Source organism: Cervus canadensis, chromosome 21 (assembly GCF_019320065.1).
Source record: "Cervus canadensis isolate Bull #8, Minnesota chromosome 21, ASM1932006v1, whole genome shotgun sequence".
In the NCBI taxonomy this organism is placed as follows: domain Eukaryota; kingdom Metazoa; phylum Chordata; class Mammalia; order Artiodactyla; family Cervidae; genus Cervus; species Cervus canadensis.
Genome location: NC_057406.1, coordinates 58888949 through 58909901, shown reverse-complemented (window position 1 = coordinate 58909901; position 20953 = coordinate 58888949). Strand labels below are relative to the sequence as shown.

At 52.8% G+C, this 20953-nt stretch overlaps 1 protein-coding gene, 1 long non-coding RNA gene and 1 other non-coding gene across 5 annotated transcripts in view; 2 read left to right on the top strand and 1 right to left on the bottom strand.

Annotated features, from left to right (window-relative positions):
- LOC122423918 overlaps positions 1 to 20953 on the bottom strand; it is a 54675-nt gene that overhangs the window by 20578 nt on the left and 13144 nt on the right. The gene's annotated exons all lie outside the window — the stretch shown is intronic.
- PVALB (parvalbumin) lies at positions 545 to 19222 on the top strand. 3 transcript variants are annotated; one of them, XM_043441446.1, is made up of 5 exons: positions 545 to 614; positions 2939 to 3006; positions 4636 to 4768; positions 6012 to 6121; positions 19006 to 19222. In XM_043441446.1, exons 2-5 carry the CDS (start codon positions 2946 to 2948, stop codon positions 19032 to 19034), a joined length of 333 nt encoding a protein of 110 aa, XP_043297381.1. In that variant the 5' UTR covers positions 545 to 614; positions 2939 to 2945; the 3' UTR covers positions 19035 to 19222. The 3 variants fall into 3 exon arrangements, with proteins under 3 accessions (XP_043297381.1, XP_043297382.1, XP_043297380.1); XM_043441447.1 differs by lacking the exon at positions 545 to 614 and adding an exon at positions 2411 to 2428; XM_043441445.1 differs by lacking the exon at positions 545 to 614 and adding an exon at positions 2516 to 2534.
- On the top strand, positions 15608 to 15680 carry TRNAE-UUC. Its single transcript has one exon. It is a non-coding gene; the product is annotated as a tRNA-Glu (tRNA).

Sequence of the window (20953 nt, the reverse complement as noted above, 5' to 3'; positions counted from 1 at the left end):
AGGAGGCATTAGGTCATCTTATGAAAATGCTGGGTCCACTCCCTGCTCCGGTCCCCAGCTTTGGGTAGTCAATCGCAGAACCCCTAGCCTATCTGTTGCCTCACTCATGCAAGAGAAAGAGGGAGACAGACCTGTACTGCAAGGCTGGAGAGAGAAGATTGGGTAGAAATAGGAATCTAACCAGCCCCATGCATGGAAGACAGTTCCTATTCCATCCCTCTGCTCGAGTGCTCTCTTCCTTTCCTTGTGGGATTTTGGAGCCTGGAGATGTTACTGGAATCTAGAGTGTTCATGGAAGACTTCGTGGAAGAGGAGAGCCCTGCTTGAGCCTCAGTTTTGGGTGCTGGAGGGAGGCAGGGACTAGGGGTTATTAATAGGCCTGGCTGGAGGGGCCCAGGGAGGGTGAATGTGATATAGACACCCAGCACTGTGGTTGGGGAGTACCTGACACCGGAAGGGGAGGGGGCCGGGAACCCAGGGGAGCGCCACCTCCCAAAATAGCCAGAGCAGAAGCCTATATAGGTGGCCACGCTCCCACCAGGCTCACTTCCTGACACGACCTCCCACCGGCCCAGCCTTTCCTCCAGGTTCCAGCCCTCCACCCTCCACCTGAGGTGAGTGGCAGCCACAGGGGCTGGACGAGGATGGAGGGGAGGAGGGGAAGGATGGCCAAACGTCCCTTTCCCCCCCAGAGACACAGGCTGGGCTGGTGACACAGGCTGAGAGGCGGGCAGCCATGGAGTTCAGGGCTAAGAGTACAATTCCTGGGGTCTCCATCCTAACTCTTGGTGTGACCTGAGGCAAATCCCTCCCACTGGCTGAGCCCACCTACAGAACAGGAGGGGTGGAGTCAGACACCTGTGGACTCAGGTGGGGCGGCCCCTGCCTGGGCAGAGGACACAAGAGGAAAGGATATGGAGGCCCGATGGGCTGACCTAACGACATCATTTGATGCTCTGGCTGGGTGGACTATGGCATCGAGTCAATGGGAAGCTTCTGCAGCAGGGAGAGATGGAAGAAGCAGGGGGGAAGGATGGGGCCAATGAAGTCCAGCCTCTGCCACAGGGGTCAGTGTTCGGGGACTCCGCGGAAGCCGATCTGAGGCTGAGACACGTGGGACCTGATTGGTATGGTCCTGGGCACTGGCGGAGCCCCATGCAGTGGATCGCTGGACTTGACATTAGTAGACCCGGGGGTGGATCCCTCTGAGCCGCTGCCTTGCTGTGTGTTTTTATGCCACTCGCTGACTCTCTCTGGCCTCAGTTTCCCCACTAGTATAGCATAAGGATCCCTCAGCTGGGGAAGCAGATTTGCCAACAAGGCCCCTGAAATGAGCTGAGCCTGGGGCTTGAGATGATAACACAGAAGCCCAGCATCTCCAAGTTAAAAGGCCAGTCAGGGCAGAAGCAGCAGGGGCAGCGGAGGGGTCCAGGGATGACCTCACACGGTGAGAGATCAGGACAGGAACTGCAGCCTCAGTGCCTTGGAGACCAGCTGGCGGGCTGTCCCCTGAAGGAGCTGACTCACAGAGAAGGGGGCCCACCGGAGCCAGCAGCATCCTAAGGTTCCCAGGAAGGGCAGCCGTCCAACACCGAGCTGAGGGAGACAGTGTCAACAGTGAGTGCCAGGGAACCTGAGCTACAGGGTAGCAGGGCAGCTCTCCCTAGCTCCTCCACCAAGGAGCACTATCTCAGCCCCACCCACCTGCCCACACCTGAAGTCAGAGGGTTGAGAATCCACCACAAAGGCCCACCCGCATACCATCAACAAAGCGGAGGGAGACTGAGGCCCAGGGACGGGGAAGGTCACAACCCAAGGTGACACAGGGATGTACTGCAGCCCCAGATCTTGAACCCAGGGCTCCTGACTCCTTGTCCAGTGCTCTGCACACTTTAGAGACAGCTGGTTGCAGCCTGAACCCTTGGGGAACCGTGGAAAAGACAGCAATGGGTCTCTGGCTGCGTAAAGATCAGGTAGTGTCATGTTACCCAGAGATGAAGCTGGGTCCATAAAACCTGCTTCGGTTGTCTTGGAAGTGTGGTCTGAGGATGGCACCAGCTCCCCAAGCGTGGGCCTTGAAGGTGCACAGTGGGGAAGTACCTTCTGCCACCCTCCCCTCCCCCATACGGTTTATAGGGGCAGGAGGAGTCCAGACCCGCATGATACTCCTTGGCTCAGGAGACCAGGAAAGCAAGTAGTTAGTGGAGATCCAAGAAGGGTTCTTTGAAAAGTCAGACTATGGAAAAAAAAAAAAAAATCGGTTTCTGTATTCCGAGTTCCTGACCAGACGTGGGATGGGGAACCCGCAGAGGGCCCTAGCAGCACCGGCCTATCCCTGCCACCACCTCCCGGTGGGTCAGGTTTCCAGACCTCAGCGCTCAGATTTTGCAGCATAAATTTGCATCCAGAACAGACAGCGGAGGCAGAGGTAGGAGTGGAGAGAGAATGGGAGTAGGGCCAAGGGGCCCACGAGGGTGTAGACCTGGCCCCTGTCGGTCCAGTATACTCCCCGAAGAGGCCGGACATCCTCGGAGGTGCGCGGATCCCAGACCCTGTGTCGCACCAGGCAGGCGCTTCCTGCTTGCCCTTGACGGCAGGAAAACCCTCCAACTGGGGACGCGGGCGCCCTTTAAATTCCAGAGGTTGCCCCTTCCCCTGGAGCCCTGGCTGCAGTCCCTGGGGTCCCAAGGACCCCCGGCAAGGCGGGGCGGGAGCGGCAGCGGGACCGTGCGCCCGCCCGCTAGCCCGGCCCGCACAGCTCCGCGGAGCGGCTGGACTGAGCCGCGGTGGCTGCACGCCGAGCCCCGCGCCCCCTGGCTCTGCGCCAGGCCGGCGGGCGTGCGCCCGGCGCGCGGCACTGCAGCGCAGGTCATATGAGCAGAAATGATGAGAAAAGCACTTTTTAATCTTTTCGCACTTGCTCTGCCCGCTCAAACAGTTGCAGGATGTCGATGACAGACTTGCTCCACGCTGAGGACATCAAGAAGGCAGTGGGGGCCTTTACCGGTGAGCAGCGCGCTCCCCTCCGCATCCCTCTCCCCTCATCCATCTCCCTGGCCCCTGCACCCCCCTGGGTCCCGCGGCTGGCCAGTCTTCCCCGGCGCTCCTATGCTCACGCCTTCGGCGGGGCGCTAGCGGAGCGTGGAGGAGGGTCCACGGCACTACCCAAACTTGGCCCCGGCGGGACCTGGCGCAGGCAGCGGGCTAGGAGGCCGGGCGCCCTGCCGGACAACCGAAACTCTCGGGCGCCAAAGGCTGGGTAACCGCGCTTCGAGGACTCAGGTCCCGGACCAAGGGCGAAGACCGGGGTGGAAAGCGGGACCTCTGGGTCCTTGTGAGCGCTCGGGGCTTTTCAAGGCACTTGGAGGGGCCATAGGTGCTCATGTTTCTCTCCCCGCGACCCCTTTCCGGAGAGGGCTCTTTCCGCCCAGCTACTCCTTGCTGGTTTCCTGAATGTCCAAGCCCCTTCTCCGGGGCTCAGAGCCCGCCTCGCTCAACGGATCTGCGAGGGAGCGAGATGACCTTCCCCAAGCTGGCGCTCTGCTCTGCTCAGCGCTGCGCACAGAGCATCCTCCGCGCTTGCAACTTCCAGCCTCCTCAGGCACCGAGAGAAGGGAACGGGTCAGTCTCATGTCTCTGAGCTGCCCTGGACTTGAAGGCTTAGCTGCTTAAGTTTCTCCTCCCTCCTGTCTCCCAGATGGGGAAACTGAGGGAGGCGGAGGGTTAGAAACTTGCCCAAGGTCACTTCGCAGGGCAGAAGGGGGATGAGCATGGGGGTCACCTCCAGGTGGTGTCCGCATCCCCCTCCATCTAGTGTCTGAGGTGGACAGAGCAACTTTCCTCCCCTCCAGCCCAGGAAGGATACCTTTACTTGGTCTAAGGTCGTTTACTTTCCCAGGTTATCCTTAAAAAGGAGCTCAGGGTACAGAATATTGAAGGGGGGCTCCCTTCCTTTCTGCTTGGCACTCCATCCCCTGGGCATGAAGCCTCCCTCTCAGAGCCCTGCGATAGCCCACCTACTTCTCCTTGACCCATCTTGTCCCTCTGAGAGGAAACCTAACTGGGAATTCTTGGGGAGACTTCCAGCACCCGCCCCCACTCCCACCGGAATGGATTTCTGCAGCAAAGCCAGGACTTCTGTGTCCTCTCCCTCCTCCTCCTACTATGTGACCTTGAGAGAAACTTGTCCTCTCCGTGTTGATTTTCTGGCCACACAATCCATGGCCAAGAAAAAGGTCATGGCTATGGTGGACCCTCCTCCCCAACAACAGACACACATCATATTCACTCTTCCTCCAATTCCCGTGCCCACCCCCACTCAGCCACCACCCAAAAGGCTTCATGGAAACCTCTCTGCCTTCAAATGCTACCCCAACCATTAGCGAAGGGTACAGTGGAAGGTGGAGGGAGTTGGGGAGCCAGGGAGATCCGGGTGCAAGATCCCCTCTGCCGCCCCTGGCTGTGCGACCTTGGTCCAAGCCCCCTCGCCTGGCCTGGACTCCCTCAGCCCTGCCACGGAGCTGTATCTCCTCCATCCCCCAGGACTGGCCCAGCTGTGACACCCCGATTCTCCCACCTTTTCCTAGGACCCTTCTCTGTCCTCATTTTAACACCCTCCTCTCCATCTCCCAACAGCTGTCGACTCCTTCGACCACAAAAAGTTCTTCCAGATGGTCGGCCTGAAGAAAAAGAGCCCGGAAGACGTAAAGAAGGTATTCCATATCCTGGATAAAGACAAGAGCGGCTTCATCGAGGAGGAGGAGCTGGGGTAAACTGAGGCCCACAGGGACCGCCCCGTCTGCGGTTCTGGGGGAGGGAGCGGGATGGGGGTTGGGACACTTGCTTCCAAGTTCCGGTCTGTCTGCCCTGCTCTCTGCTTCCATCACAGAAAAAAACCATCCGCTGTTGCTTCTGGAAGAATAAAATCCTCTGCAGAAAGTGCAACTAACTAAGTTAAATTATAGCCACTTAATATTGCTAATGGAATGAGGCTACTTAATAATTTAATACAAACTGAGAGGCACTTTTTCTCATTGCCTAACACCATAGCCAAGACAGAGAGCGCTCCTTTGAGTATTTCATTGATTTTCATTCCTCTAAAAGCCACTTTCTGCCATCCCGCAGACCCCCGCCCTTCTGTACCAGGATGGTTAGAACAGTTTCTGGGCATGTCATGGGATGCAGAACCAAGCAAGACAGAGAAGGTTATGACTAGGAAAAGGCAAAATGACATCAGCAAAAATCCTCCCCCCATAACCCTCTCGGCCACCTGGCCCACGTCTGCCAACCCAGCTGTGCTTTATGTAACTCTCTGGCCAAGACTGGCTCGAATTTTGTCAGGAAGAGAAGGGGAGGGTGTGGAGAGGGGCCTTTTAAGTAGAGACTTCCCCATCCATCCTGTCTCTGCCCTAAACCATCTCACAAGGGTACCCTTTGTCTAGATCCTGCGCCTCTACCTTCCCATGCCCAATGTGTATGCGCATGTGCACACACATGCAGAGGCTGACTTCTATTTACCCTTCAGGCATCACTTTCTCCAGGAAGCCTCCCTGACTCTTGCCTCCCCCTCGGTGGGATGGATGCACCGTTCAAGCACCGCTTTCCACTTCCCACCATTGCACCCATCACACTGTGTGGCCTCTCTTGGAATACTTGACTTCCTCCTTGTTTTTTAACTTGGCTTCCAAAGACCAGCTCTATGCCCCCATTTCTAGCATGGCCATGGCACAGAGAAGATACCCTCGTATTTGTTTTTTTGACTGAATAAATAAACAAATGCAGGTGCCCTAACGGAACTGAGGGCAACCCTTTGCTGAGGACAGCCTGTCCTTCTCTGCACACCCATCCGCGAAGCCCCATGGTGGGGCTACCTGGCCCAGCACAATGGCATGCATGCTCCCTGCTCATCCTCCTCTTCAAGCCGCCTGCTTCCCCTGTGCAGACGCCAGCCCACCATCCACAAGGTGACTCTCACCTGATTCCCTCCCCCTTTTCTCCCTTTCCTCCTCCAGATTCATTCTGAAAGGCTTCTCCCCAGATGCCAGAGACCTGTCTGTTAAAGAAACCAAGACACTGATGGCTGCTGGAGACAAAGATGGAGATGGCAAGATTGGGGCTGATGGTGAGTACCCGAGACCTGGGCTCATCGTGAATCTTGGGATGTTCGAATGCTAAAAACTCAGAGCTATGTCCCTACATGATGAGAAGGGGAGGGGGAGTCCCGCAGTCCCCAAGATTAGAAGAAAAACGGCAATCCATTAGGTCTAAGAGCTCTGTCATGTAAGCCAGGCAGAGAAAAAAATTGCTATTTTTTCTAGATTTGAACAACCCCAAAGGAATAGATCCTTTTCTCTCTCTCTCTCTCTGCTGTGTAAGGAACCCAGGAGAATTGGGGATATTGTCTAAATTTTGTCTGCACTTCTGCTTGGGTTTTGGTCGCAGCTCTGCCCAAATGGGCTCTGTGACCTTGGGCAGTCTCTCTCCTACTCTGGGCTTCAGTCTCCCATCTGTAACCCAAGGAGATGAGGCCAACTGATACCCCAAGGACCCTACTGGCTCTCACATTCTCAGATTCCAGGGATGGAAATTCTTTATCTCCTCTCCTTCTCAGCATCTTGTCTTGGGTGTCCTGTAACTTCAAGTTTCAAAACCTGTTTTGGCTTCACCCAACTATACCATTCCAACACTGTAGGAAAGCCAGAGGGAAAAAAAAAAACAAACAGCTAGCCAGGGATCAGCTGGGAATTAGGAAAAGAAACATCCAGCCTGATTTTGCTTTTCGAGCTTTGCTTTCAGGACAGGCAAGGGGTTGGTGGTCCACCATCCCTCACCCTTCTCCATTCAGATCTATCCAGCATTCACATCCCGGCATCTTTATCTTTCGTAGCACCACAACATCCTTAAGAATCATCTCCATTTTGCAAATGGGCAAACTGAGGTTGAAGGTGCTTGACCTGCTCTGTGAGGTAGGACATAAGTGGGGAGTGAGGATTTAGAACCAGATAGCTCTTTCTGTGCCAGTCCTAATGATGGTCCTTTCTGCCAGTTTAAAAGGAAACTGTATTAAATGCTTAGGCTCTGGGCCCATGCTGTCTGGGTTCAAATCCCAGCCCAGCCACTTTCTCACTGTGTGATTCGGGGCAATTCAAGCAACTTCTTGGGCCTCAGTTTCCTCATCTCTGAACTAAGGATAATGATGCTTCCTATCTCATTGGATTGTCAGAGGATTACCTGTGTTAATGAGTGATGCGTAAAGAACAGTGGCACAGAGAAGTGCTATATACATGCCTGTTTAATTTTTTTAATAGCAACTAGGTTGTATTCATCCTTTTATACCCAGTATCTAGCCCACACCCAGCCCACACTTAATACACATTGGTTGCTTGAGTATGAAATCTAGCCCCCTATGCTCTGCGCTCTCTCTGCTCTTCACCAGCTGTGACCTTGACCATCACCTCTCCACACCTAGGTTCCTGCATCTGACAAATGGAGTGCACAGTTTTATCCTAAGACCTGCCTGGGCTCATTGTAAAAATTAAGTGGCTAGAGACACAAAATTGCCTTGGGAAAGGTACAAGGATTCTGAACATGGACATAGTTTATTAAAGTTTTATGCCAGAGATGAGAAAGGAGCAACTCTAACAAGGTCAGAAGCAATGAGTCGCCTGGCCTCCTATTGGCAGCTGCCCTTCTGGGGTCTGGGAAGGAGGGAGGTGGTTTTAAAGGAACCAAAGCAGAGGGTGCTGGAGGGAAATGGGTGGCTGGTTCAGGTGATTACAGTGAATGGCACACCTCCCCACACCCCCATCCTCACCGGGTCACTTATTAGACAGTTCTACCCAGAACCCGGTTCCTGCCATGACCCCAAGCCAAGCCTTTGGACCTCCTTCTCATTTTTATTTGCAGCCAATATGCTACAGCTCAGAAGCCCTAGGCAGGGTCTTCATGGCTGGCTGCCCACAAGCAACCTACACAATGAAGAAAAACCAGGCCAGATCCTGGCCTCCCTCCCTTCCTCCCTCCCTCCTCCCCTGCCCAACTCAGATCTTAAAGCCCTAATTCAACTCTTCCATCAGACCAAAAGGATATTTACTGAGTCGCAAATATCTACAGTGCCAGACAGTGGGGGAGGCAAAGAGGAATTAGACCCACGACTTCCTGGCTGGGCACCTCTGAGCCCTGATTTCCTCATCTACAAACTGGGCATGACAACACATAACTCACTGGGATTTTGTGAGGATTCTCTGGCAGTGTTGGGTGCAGAGCACAGTAAGTGCTCAGTAAACAGCGCCTGTAACACTATTGCTATTCTATCTGCGCAATGCTTACGGCTCAATGATACAGACACAAACCCAGGGTGAATACCAGGCAGAGGCCGGGAGGTGCAGACGAGCTCTGCAAGAGGGAGACAGCAGGCACCGATGCAGACTAGAGACCATGGGCAGGTCTGCCACAGGCCAAGGGGCATGTGGAGGGTGGTCCAGGCGAGGCCTGGGTATCAGTCAGCAAAGGCACTAAGGCTGGGAGGCGTAGGGCATGTTTAGAAAGGGGACTAGAAATTGATTTGCTGAGAGTGGGAGGCAAGAGAGAATGACTGCCAGGGCGAGCAGTGTGTGTCCGGTCCGAAGCTGGACTCTGCATCCATGTCACCTCATGTGACCTTGGGATGACAGAGGACACAGATGCAGATGCAGGAAGAGCGGCTGGCAGGGCCCAAGGTCACACTGGGGCCAAACCCGGGTCTGTCTGCCAGCACAGTCCGGGCTCAGGCTGACCCGGTGAAAGTGTGGGAGTCGGGGCAGAACAGAAGAGAGGGGCGAGAGATGAAATGGGCAACAAGAACAGGTCTCCCTGAGGTGGGGGGGCCACACCTGGTGCTCTGGAGATGAGAGGATGAAGACACGCATCCCCGCTTCTGCCCCTGTTTCTGGACAGTGACAGGAAGGATGGGTGTGATGGAGCCCAATAAGCAGCGGGATAGGAGAAAGAGCCCTCCGTGGGCCCAGAATTTTCTATTTTAGGCTGCTTTGCTGCCTACTCCCTCTCAAGGCCAAAGGATCTAAGCCCTGTCCACCAGCTGGAGGACGCCTTCAGCTCCCAGTGGGACTTGGGATAATTCATGGAACTTGTCCGTGACCCTCAGGTGCCTGCTCTTAACATCAGCAGTCTGATGACTAGCCAATCCTGGGGTCTCTTCAATCCCTGGGACTCCCCAGGTACCCCAGTGCGTACACCCTCAGACAGAGGGCCAGGTTGGCAGCTAGCTCAGCCGTGTGAACTTGAGTAAGAACAGCAGTGACATCCTAACTCCAAGGAGCCCCCTGTGTGCCACACACTGAGCTTGGCGTTTTACTCATTTCATCTCCCCAGCTTCTTTGAGGATACTACTCCTAGCCCCATTTTACAGATGAGGACACTGAGTCTCAGAGAGGCTAAGGGTTTGCCGAGGAAGAGACAAGGTCAAGATCTGAGTTCGGGTCTGTCTGGATCCAAAGCAAGTGCTCTGTGCTGCCTGCTTCATTTATTCATTCATTTCAAGTCAAAAGGCATCTACCATAGATGACTTTAGTTATTGACTTATTGCTTCCTCTGGGATGGATGTCAGCTCCACAAAAGCAGGAACTTTGTTTGGTTCAACTCTGACCCCAACACCTAGAACAGAGCACATAGTAGGGGCAAAAGAAAAGTTCAATGAACGAATGAATGAATGAATATGTGTCCAGCGTGGGGATACAATGACGAGGAAGTGTGGTATTTAGGGAGCGGTCCTCAGGCTAAGGGTAGAGACCCATTTTGGCTGCGGGCTTGCATGTAGCAGGTGCTTGGGGCTTCCAGAACCAAGGGTACTGCCTCCATCTTTAGCTGCTTGTCCTTCTGAAGGTGAGTGATATTTACCAGATCCTTAAGGATCCCAGATTGATGAGAGTGGATAGAAAGACAAAGTTCTAATTATAATCCTTTGCATTCCTGTCTCTCAGGAAAAGAGATGGGAGAGTAAAGTCAAGGAAGCTTCCTTACTTTTTGGAAGCTCAACAACTTTTATAGATATGGTCAATTGATTCTCGACAGCCACCTTTGAAAGCCTGGTACAGAGCTGGTAAAGGGGAGAGTTAAAGTAGAAAAGGAAGGAGAAGCTGAGCAGAGATGGAAGGTGCCCCCAAACTCAGGCATCAGTAACAGGCGAGACTAGGAAGTGTCAGGTTCCTTCTCAAGTATTTGTCCTCCCCCACCGTGGGTCTCCAGCAGCACTCAGCCCACAACACAGATGTCTGGGCCTCATCCTCAGGGTTTCTGCTTCCTTAGGTCCAGGGTAGAGCCCAAGCGTTTGCATTTCTACTGCGTTCCCACATGGCGTTCACGGTCCGGGGACCACACTTTGAGTACCACTGCCTTGTGATCATCCTAGAAAGTAGATGCCATCACTCTTCCAGTTTACGGATGAGGAAACTGAGGCACTCAGTGGTTAAGGAGCATGCCCAGCCTCACTCAATAGCAGAGTCAACACTGAGACTCAGAGATCCCCGCAGGACCCTCTGCCACCCTGCGTGCATCCACAGTCTAGGTTCTCTGTACCCAATCCCTGCTCGCATGGATGGGCAGGCTGATGAGAAGAGTGGGCACCATTCGTGGGCACTTCCTTCAGGCCTCACAACAGCATCCCAAGATGTGCCCTCACTGTACAGACAGGGAAGGGAAGGGAGTACAAACCAAGGCCCAGGGAAGTGGGTGGCTTACCCAGGATCACACAGCTCCTCAGGACTGGGGACCTGCTGCCAGCCTCCACACTCTCTCACCAGCACTCCCCTGCCCCACACTGTAAACAGGAACTGCATACCCCATATACAGACACCCACACGCAGCAGTCCTAGTTAGTTTCCTGAAACCTGGTCCCAGTGGCAGATCCCAGTTTCCTACACTTCAGGCATGGTCCAACTCAAGAGCCCATGGTTTGCTTTTTGCTTCCATGGCTGAAAAATTTAGTCACAACGATTGCCTGACCCTTGCAGGTGGTTTCACGTGCCTGAAGGCACTTGCCTTTTCTTCTTCCTCCTGGCAAAATCTGTTCTCTTTTATCCTTAAGTAGCCTATTTAATGTGGGAGGTGAGAGGGAAGGAGTAAGCCCTCAGGCTGAAAGTCCTGAAGTCAGGCAGAAAACACAACCTGTAGAGTGTGAGTTACCGGCAGTGTGAATAGTCAAACCTTTTCCCCTCTCTGGGCATCCATGTCCTCATCCCAAAGCGGGGATAAAAATAACCACTTTCAAAAACTGTTGTGAGAGTTAAGTGAGTACTCTGGAAATGATTCTTTTCCTCTTGTTTCACGTGCATTTTCTTGTGAGTGCTAAGGCACTTCAGTCGTGTCTGACTCTGCATGACCCTGTGGACTGGAGCCCACCAGGCTCCTGTGTCCATGGGATTCTCCAGGCAAGAATACTGGAGTGGGTCACCATTCCCTCCTCCAGAGGATCTTCCCAACCCAGGGATCAAACCTGCATCTCTTATAAGCTACCTCAAAATCCTTCGGAAATAGTGGAACGCCCACCCTCAAAGGAAATGAAACCAAGTCTGAGACGGGAAGAAAGTGAGAAGGACAAAAGGAAAGTCCTGCCCGCCTCCCTGTAATTCCAGCCCTCCAGCCCCCACGGGGTTTGATTTCCAAGGCAGGCAGGAGGTGCACACCAGGGCCAATCCGCAGCCTTGATGGCAGAGCCCCAAGGCTTGCAGTGTTTTGTCCTATTTCATTGCCTCCTCATCCGGGCTCAATACAGTCTAGGGGACAGAGTTTGTGATCCCCAGTGAGAGATGTGAAAACAGGCCCCGCAGATGTGAAGTGTCAAAGTCACATAGCAAGCCCTTGGCCGAATGGAACCTGGGTGTCCTGACTCAGCCACTCCCTCCACCAGGCTGAGCTGGGACATTCGAGTTATAAATGGTTTCTGTGCTTAGCAAGATGCTTGCTTTTATTCCCGTGTGCACTCTCCCTAACTCCCAGCCTTATGCTGCACTAGATAAGATTTAGCCAAGGGAGGGCAGGCAGCACTTCTTATATAATCGCCCTCCTGCCAAAAGGAACAGCAGCGAGGGGAGAAAGAAAGATGTCCCCTCTGCTGGCCCTGGAGGTTACAGCTTAATTCAGAACTCAGAGTCTTTCCATTCCAACCTCTGAGAAAGAGACGCATCCTGCCATGAGCCAGGCCTGAGTTATAATCTTCCTGGCTGAGTGAGGCTCGGCCTCAGTTTCCCTGTAAGTAAAATGGGGATAAGAAAGCTGGTGAGGATGAAGTGGGACGGCTCCTAGGGTGGTGTCTGGCTCAGAGGGCGCCCCCAGCACTGTTCACCGATTCTTCACTGCCTTCCGCCTTGACCTCGAATGACCCAGCCTCCCTGTCCTCCTCCGGGGTGGGAAAGTGATCCCTGTTTGAAATACCGATTTATAAGAAACCCAGCCCAGGAGCTATTTAGAGGCGAGGTGATAAACCAGAGGCCTGCCTTCATCCTGCTCTTCACGACAGAGGGGAGGAAAGCATCTTCCAGGCGCTGACTCAAAGTTCGTCTCACTTTCCCCTCAGGCTATCAGCGGGTGCTTCGCTCACCTGTCAATAGCTTCTAATTTTGTCCAACCCCCACAGCGCAGGGACCTGGGACAGACCTAATTAGGCTAATTTGAGTTTCAGAAGGGAAAGGAGAGGACTGAACCCGCCCATCCTCTGACCCTTTGCCTGCTCCCTCCCCTGCTCACCCCCACCTTGCCTCTCTTCCTGATCAGATGGTGAGGACACCAGCTAGGTGCTCCCCCCTCCTCACCCCTCCGGCCTCAGGTGAGGTTTCCTTGGCAAAGGTAGGGATGTACCTGAATTCCTATGGGAGGAAGGACTCTGGATGTCCCCCCTGCCCAAGAACCACTGTACCTCCTGTGGTCCTCACTGTCACCCTACGAGGAGATACTCTCAGTGTCCCCATTTTACAGGTGCAGAAACTGAGGGGCAGAGAGTGAGTGTCCGTGGACAGGCATATGAGGGATGGGACCCTAACTCAGATGGTATAGACAGTGTCAGAAACGTGTATCACATCGGTGATTTGCTCTTTGGGCTTCCTGTGTCCTCTGTCTGTTTCCATCTTTCTGTCTTAGTCTCAGGATTTTTGTGATTACGGTTGTTATTTCAAAGCCCCAACCTGTTCCAGTGGTGCTGAGGAGATCCATGGAACTAACATTTATACAACATCTCCTATATGCCAGGCATCTATATTTTCTCATCGGGTCTTCCCAAGAGCTGTGCAAGTAGATGTTATCATACCCATTGTACACATGAGAAAACTGAGGCTCGGAGAGGTAAGGTAGTGACCTAAGGCCACCCAGCCCGGCCAGGATGTGATGGAACAAGATTCAGACCCAGCTTCCAGGATTGTTGGAAGGTCGTCGGCAGGTGCCAGATGGGACAGGAAATGGCGGGGGCTGGGGTGGGGGCAGCTAAGAAATAAAGGTGATGGGGCCATCTGTGGTGTCACCCGCCCCCCCACACCCCCTTGCCGGGCAGCAGCCAGGCGTTTCATGGGCTTGGTTTTAAAGTAGCTGGAGCCGTAGAAGCATCCTTTTTTTTTCCCCCTCGGGGTGTGTGGGATCTTTATTCCCCAACCAGAGATCAAACCAGCACCCCCTGCATTGGAAACCTGGAGTCTTGACCACTGGACCACCAGGGAAGTCCTGGAGCTATAGGAGCATCTTGATAATAACAGCCGCCAAATGCTGCGTGCTAGCTACAGATCAAGCCAGTGATAAGGGCTTTAGAGCTGCTTCCTCTGAACAGCCCAAGGAGCCACACTTTACAGATGAGGAAACTGAGGCACAGTGAGGTGAAGCACCTAGTCCCAGGTCACAGAAGCAAGAAATGGGAGTTGAGGGTTGACGCCCAGCTCCTGTGCTCCACACTCCGGAGCGGAGCTGGAAAGGTGTCTTCTAGACCCAAGGCTGCACAAATGAGAAAGCCCAGACCCGGCAGGGGGAGGTGTCCTGTCCAGGGACATGAGTGAAGGCAGAACAGCCCAGACCCCGTCCTCTGACGCCCATCCCCATGCCAGCCTCCTACTGCCAGCTCTTGACCTGGACTTTACAGTCTTCGTAGGCTTGACTGTTTTTCTCTCAGGAGAGACCTGGATGTTTTAGAGGAGACGTTTTGATAGGAGGGCTATTAGTTAATTGGCTGGTTCCTAAGAGCTCTGCCCTGAGAGAGGTACAAAAGGAACAGAAGAGGTGACCCCTGCCCTCTATTTGTCTCCCAAGTGCTCTGGGGCCAGTTCCGGGAGGACAAAATTAGAATCCTGTGTTTTCTGCAAAAAGCCAGGGCATGTGCTATTGTGACACCCTGACTGCTTCATGGGGGATCCCAGACGTCTGTTTTTAGAGGCTTTTGAAAACCTCTCGGGTCAAAAACATCTCCATAGTCAGGCTCCAAAATGTCAGACGTTCTCCCGCTGGAGGGCCCTGTGGCCGGTGTCCCCCGGTCCCCTTCACGCTGACTGCCCCAGATGCCATCTGATGTGAAGGTGAGAGTCAGGCTCTTTGCTGAGGAGCAGCCAAGAACCTGTAATTTCTAGGGTGAAGGTTGGAGGTGGCGTAGATGGAGGTCAGGAAATGGAAAGGACCAATTACCCCTCTTGACAATTACCCCATGAGCAGGTGATGGTGGACAGACTCATGTCTCCTTTATCCCAGAACAGAGCAATTCAGTGCCCAAGGACAGGCTTTGCGGGCTCCAGCCAGTTTTTCAGATCAAATGGCAGGTTGAAGCTAGAGAGATTTCATGCTTCCCTCCGATGTGAGATACTAGCCTTCTCAGGAATGGCCTCTCTACCTTCATGTAGGGGGTGTTCCTGAGACCACAGCCAAACCCCTGCTTCTGTCCCTTCTATGCTGCGTGACCTTGACACTTGACCTCTCCAGGCCTCCACTTCCCCATCTATAAAATGGGAATCATCCCACTCGCCTCCTGGGGCTGTTGGGAGAATTATATGCCAAAAGTCAGTACTTGTTGAACACCTAAGGAGGACTCATGATCCATGCCATCCATTCATCCATCTGTCCACCCATTTGGCATTTGTTGACAGGCGCCTGCTGGGGGCCAGGTCTGTTCTGTTGCTAGGAGAGTTGTGAGCAAGAGAGACAGCGCCCCCTGACTCCCGGGGGTTTACACTGTGGTAGGGGGAGACTGAAAGAAATAAGCAATTACATAAGTAAGATAATTTCAGAGAGTGATAAGTACCATGAAGTAAATAAAAAACGGCTAATATGACAGTCATGGGGTGGCGATATTTGAGCTGGTGCCTGTGTCACTCTAGACCCAGGTCAAAGTAGGTCGGAAACCTCCAGGGTAAAGAGGGAAGTTTGAATCATGTCCTCTGTGCGATCTTGGTCATGCAACTGGACTGCGGCCTCAGTTTCCCCACCTATAAAATGCAGACAAAAGCCTCTCTCCCACGGAGGAAGTGAGAACTTAATGAGATGATAAATGCAAAACTGCTTCTCACGGAGGTGATAAAAATAAGAATTCTTAAATTCTATAAAAATGGGCAATATTAATCAAAGTACTAATGGTAAAAGATATCTTGGGGCTTCCCTGGGGGTCCAGTGGCTAAGACACTGCACTTTCAATGCAGGGGGCACAGGTTCAATCCCTGGTCAGGGAACTAAAATCCCACAGGTCTCATTGTGCAGCCAAAAAAAAAAAAAACATTTCAAAAGAACCACCTGCCTTAGTGGGGTGCTGTAGGTTCAGAGGAGCCCCTGGTGAGAAAGCGGACACTTTGATGCCTGGACTGTGGGAGGAATTTTTAGTGTTTGATGATGGGTTCCATTCCTGACATTCACTGTGATCCCTTAGCCCGCCATCCTGAGGGTTTTCAGGATGAGCAGGAGAACTCTCCCCCTCTCTCACCTTGATTTGATCCCCAGGCCCCCTCCTCCAGGCCACCTGCCTTTCCTGGCCTCAGGGACTAGCTGGGGGCAGGAGAGGGTGGTGTCCATTTCCCAGGTCAAATCCCGAAAAGATGAGGCGCCCTCCACTTGGCGGGGTCAGTGGCACGTCACTTCCATGATGACAGCATGTGCTGGTTTGGGTGGTTTTGTCTTTTCACTTGGCGATTTTTTAAATCCTTCTAACTTTGTAGGTCCAACAATAGCCCAGCATCCCCAGTGATAACATTTTACATAACCATGTGCATTGAAGAAACTACCCTGGGAGGTTTTCACAGTAGGTTTCATACCAAGCCTGGGGAGGACAGGACAAACCTCAGGGGAGCCCCAGATACCTCTTGTAGCCTTTTTGAAGCCACTTCACATTCAGTTTTTTGTTTGTCTCTCACTAGGAATTGTTACCACCCTCTCCCTTCACTCCAGCGCCAGACTGGAGAGCGGACGCCCAGCAAACAGGGCCAGCCTGAGCCTCAAAGTCTAGTTCTCAGTCCCCACCTGTGCTGTCCCCACATCACACCTGCGTTTCCAGAGGTGACGGGGCCTTACCTGAGGGTCCCCCGGTGTCTGGCAGGCTGGGGACATGGCATCTCAGAGACACATATTGGAGAGGGTGGCCAACTCCTCTCTTCTCTCGTTTCTTGGAGAGAAAAACAACAGGGAAGACTCTCCTAAAGTAAACCTTCCAAATAAAGGTCTCAGAAGACCTGGCTGCTGAACAGAATCCCTACTGAGCAGCACATGGGACCCCACAGTTGAGAACACATGGAGCGGGGAGGGTAGGGAAGCTGCCAGAAGGGGCTGAGGCCTCCTGTGCACCTCACCTCTCTTCTGACGGCCTCTGAGTTAGAAGCAGAGCTGTCTTTTACAGAGGATGCTAGTGGGGCTCAGAGAGGCTCAGCATCTTGTCTAAGGTCACACAGCCCACAGGGGGAAGAGCCAGATGTGGGGCCCAGGCCTCTCTAGCTGAGCTTGTCTTATCATGCAGGAGGCCAGTCCAGCATGACTACTGAGTCTTCCCCAAATACACACCATTGCTTCCTGCTCTCTGAGACTGGACCCCTCCCTCTGCTTTCTCCTATGGGAATCCTGCATCTGCTTATATGCCTATATCAAAAGCCACCTTATCTCTGAGGGTTTTGTTGATGCCTTAAATAGAAGGCACCTCTTCTTACTGGGAACACAGGGTCTCTGTGCCTCTCCCATCTTTTCACAAACACATGTGGTCCCCTCGGTGTCAGATGCAGAGCCAAGAGGTGGGACGGAGGAAGCAGCCTGAGAGGGCTGCAGGCTTACGGTCCAACGCAGGAAGCAGACAAGTGAATAAGCAAGAATAGACTCAGAAGTATTCTGAGAGTGGTGAGTGCTGTGAAGCTAATAAATAAATGGCTATAGCAAAGAGGATCTCATTAGGGGTGGGTCACTGCTTGTACCAGAAGGGTCAGAGAAAGCCCCTTGAGAGGTGACACTTGAGCTAAGACCAGGTGAGTGAGAAGCAGCTGGCCGTGAGGCAGCCTGGAGAATGTACCAGGCAACAAGAATGGCAGGTGCAAAGGTCCTGGGGTGTGAATGCCTTCGGCATGCTTGAGATTCAGAGAAAAGGCCAGCAGCATTCCTGATATCATCTTCTTGCACTTCCTATGGTGCAGGGACCATCTTGGACTCCCCTGCACCTCCCCTCACCTGGTTTCCCCATCCTTTGTTCATTTTAATGGAGTTGGATTCACTAGAAAGATGTCTGATTGCCCCCTGGTGCCAACACTGGTCTCTCTCTGACATCCTTAATATTAAGGCAAAGCAGGGCCAATGTGCACTGCTGGGGAAGGGGGTGACCACCGTGGACTGGCAGGCAAGCCCACATGGAGGGGTCTGGATCCCAGAGCTTGAATCCTCAGCCACTTATTACCTGGAGTCACTGAAAAGTCACTTCTGCTCTCTGGTCCTCAGTTTGCCTCTCTGTAAAATGGGGATGATAACTCCCAGTTCCCTAGTGTTTGTGATGATTAAATGAGGAGCTGTGTGAGACACGGTGGCGCTATTGGTTAAGAACCCGCCTGCCAGTGCAGGAGACATAAGAGACACAGGTTTGATCCTGGGTCAGGAAGATCCCCTGGAAGAGGGCATGGCAACCCACTCCAGTATTCTTGCCTGGAGTATCCCAGAGGAGTCTGGCGGGCTACAGTCCATGGGGTTGTAAAGCCTGAATATGACTGGAGCAACTTAGCATGCATGCATGTGAGATAGAGCCCAGCTCATTCTGAGCACCAGGACGCGCTCACCCCTCTGAGCTGTCTATAGAAGTCAGATGGTTGGTCTCCTCCAGGGTCTGGCTTGGTCCCCCAGAAGAGGAGGAGCACACAGTTGTTTCTGAACTTGGCTGTTCACCAGAATCACCTTTTGACAAATAAAATAATTCATCTCTCCCCAGACCTTCTGAGTCAAAAATTCTGTAGCAAGGGCCTGGGACTCTATGTATTCTGAAGATTCTGCTGGTGACCCTCATGGGCTAAACCAAGGGGCTAAGAAAGAGCTCAGAAGAGGAGCTAAAAACCAAGTGCTAAGAAAGAGATCTGAAGCCTGGCTCTGCTTCTTCCTAGCCGTGCGACCTCATAGACCTTGCTGGATTCTGAGCCTCTGTTTCCTCTCTGTAGAATGGGAATAATGATAAAAATATATCATGGGAGTTTTGTCAGCTAAACAAGATGTTGTATATAAAGCACGTAGAAAACTGACTGGTATGTGATAAACATTCAGAAAACTATCATGGCTGTTATTATTGTAATTAGTATTACTAATAATCTGTGGGTGACAGGACATCGTGACGCAAAAGATATGGTAGGTGCATCATTTCCCATCTCACCTCATTCATTCACTCATTCATCCCCATGCTCACTCCCTCCACCACTCCAGCTCTTTCTTCTGCAGCATATTCGAGAATCAAGAGAAAACACCATGGGTGGGGGGGTTCCCCATGGTCAGGTCCCGGCCAATATCCCAGGCCATGGTCCCCCTCTGACTCACCTCTGTCATTTTCTTTTGCAGAATTTTCCACTCTGGTGGCTGAAAGCTAAGAGGCTCTGACTGCCCAGGTCTTGCTCCTCTCTGCCCTGAACACCCGATCTCAGCCCCTCTCACCACCCTCCTGCCTTTCTGTTCAGTTTGTTTATGTTATTTTTTACTCCCCCATTCCCTGTGGCCCTCGAATGACACCAATCTTCTGGAAAATGACAGAAAAACAATAAAGGCTGTACCAATCAGATTCTGCTGCTGAAGGATCCAGGCCTGGTAGGGTGTGGATCCTCCTTTGACTTTCCAGGTAGGGATGGGGCAGGATATAGACAGAAAAATGAAATGGAAGAGAAATTTACTGAGACCCTCCTCTGCCTTTGGTACATGGCTTGCCCATTCGTCGCTGAACCCATCCATCAGGTAATTGATGAAACTCCCATTTAATAGATGCAGAAACTAAGCCTTGGAGAGGAAAGTGATGCGTCTAGATCCACACAGCTAGGACCTATGGACAGATGGATGGATGGACAGATGGATGCTCATTGTGACATCTTTGGTTACAATGATAGAGACCCAACTCAAAGTGATGCAGGCAAAAAAGGAAGAAAAAACGAAGACTTGGTTATGTTCCTGAATAGTTCAGGGTCACACTTTCAGGAACAGCTGAATCAAGGAACTCAAGGGATTTCATCAGGATTAAGTCCTTCTTCCCCCATCTCTGAGCTCTGGTTTTCTTCCTGCTGAATTCATTATCAGGCAGGCTCTCCCTCCTGATGGCAAGATTCCTCCAGTAGCTCAAGGTGTACATTTAGTATCAGTTTTTTAAAAAGAGCTTCTCTTTTACAATCACTCCATCAGAAGGCCCCAAATTTAGTCCTATTAATCCCAGCAGCTCCTATTTACTGAGCACTTACTCTGTGCTGAGCCGTTTACATGATTCTATCTGTACAACAATTAAGCGGGGACCATTATTCTCTCCATTGTACAGGTGAGGAAACTGAGGCACAGGGAAGTTATTGGATTGGCCAAAAAGTTCATTTGGGTTTCTTCTGTGACATGTTATGGAAAGACCTGAGCAAAATTTTTGGCCAGCCCAATACATGTTTGCCTAAGATCTCAGTGTGAGTAAGTGGTGGGGTCAGGACCCCAAACCAGCAGCCCCCTCCAGAGCCTGCATCCCTCCTTGGACCAATCACCACAACCCAAAGGATGGGAGCCCCATCCTGGATGGGGCCCACCTATGGACACAGAAAGCTCATGGCTGGAGAAGGATCAGGAGAGAGGTCCCAGTAGAAGTCAGAAGAGGGGAGGGAAGCTGGGTGAGCAGACACGGCAGTGATCCTGCAGAGTGACTCTGCTCTTCCCCACAGCAGCCTTGGGGTGGGAACTGCAGCCGTGTTCTTGCCCGTGTCGGGTCTCCAGACCTGGTACCCAGTGGCATCTGCCGACCCTCCCCCTGGGCCCTGCATTGTTGCCCTGGGCGGGGCTGTCAGGGAGGGCTCTCACTGAAGATGGGGCACAGGCAGGCCACCCATCAGGATCCAGGCTGAGAGTCGGACAGGTGATGGGTGAGCTTCCTTCCATATTGACAGTGGACAGAGGCAGCACACCCAGGCCTGGAAGGGCCAGAACCAGGAACTGCACCAAAACAGTGGCAAGCCCCAGAGGTCCACCTAACCTGGGGCTCAGCCTGGGGTTAGGCCTCAGGGGCTGAGAAGGCAGCAGCTGAGGTCAAGTGGTGGGAAGTGGGCCTGGGTGAGCCAGAGTGTGTGAGAGTGTATGAGTGGGCAGCCATGACGACACGTGTGCGCACATGCTCATGACAACAGTCAGGACCTGGGAGACCCAGGTTTCCATGTGAAGTCTAGCGGGGCCCAATTTTGGACCCTGAGGACAGGGCTGATGAAGAGGGGCCCCCCTATACATCACCCATGTGGAATGCAGGAGGGGGGGGCTAGGGAGTGGAGCATCTCCACAGAAA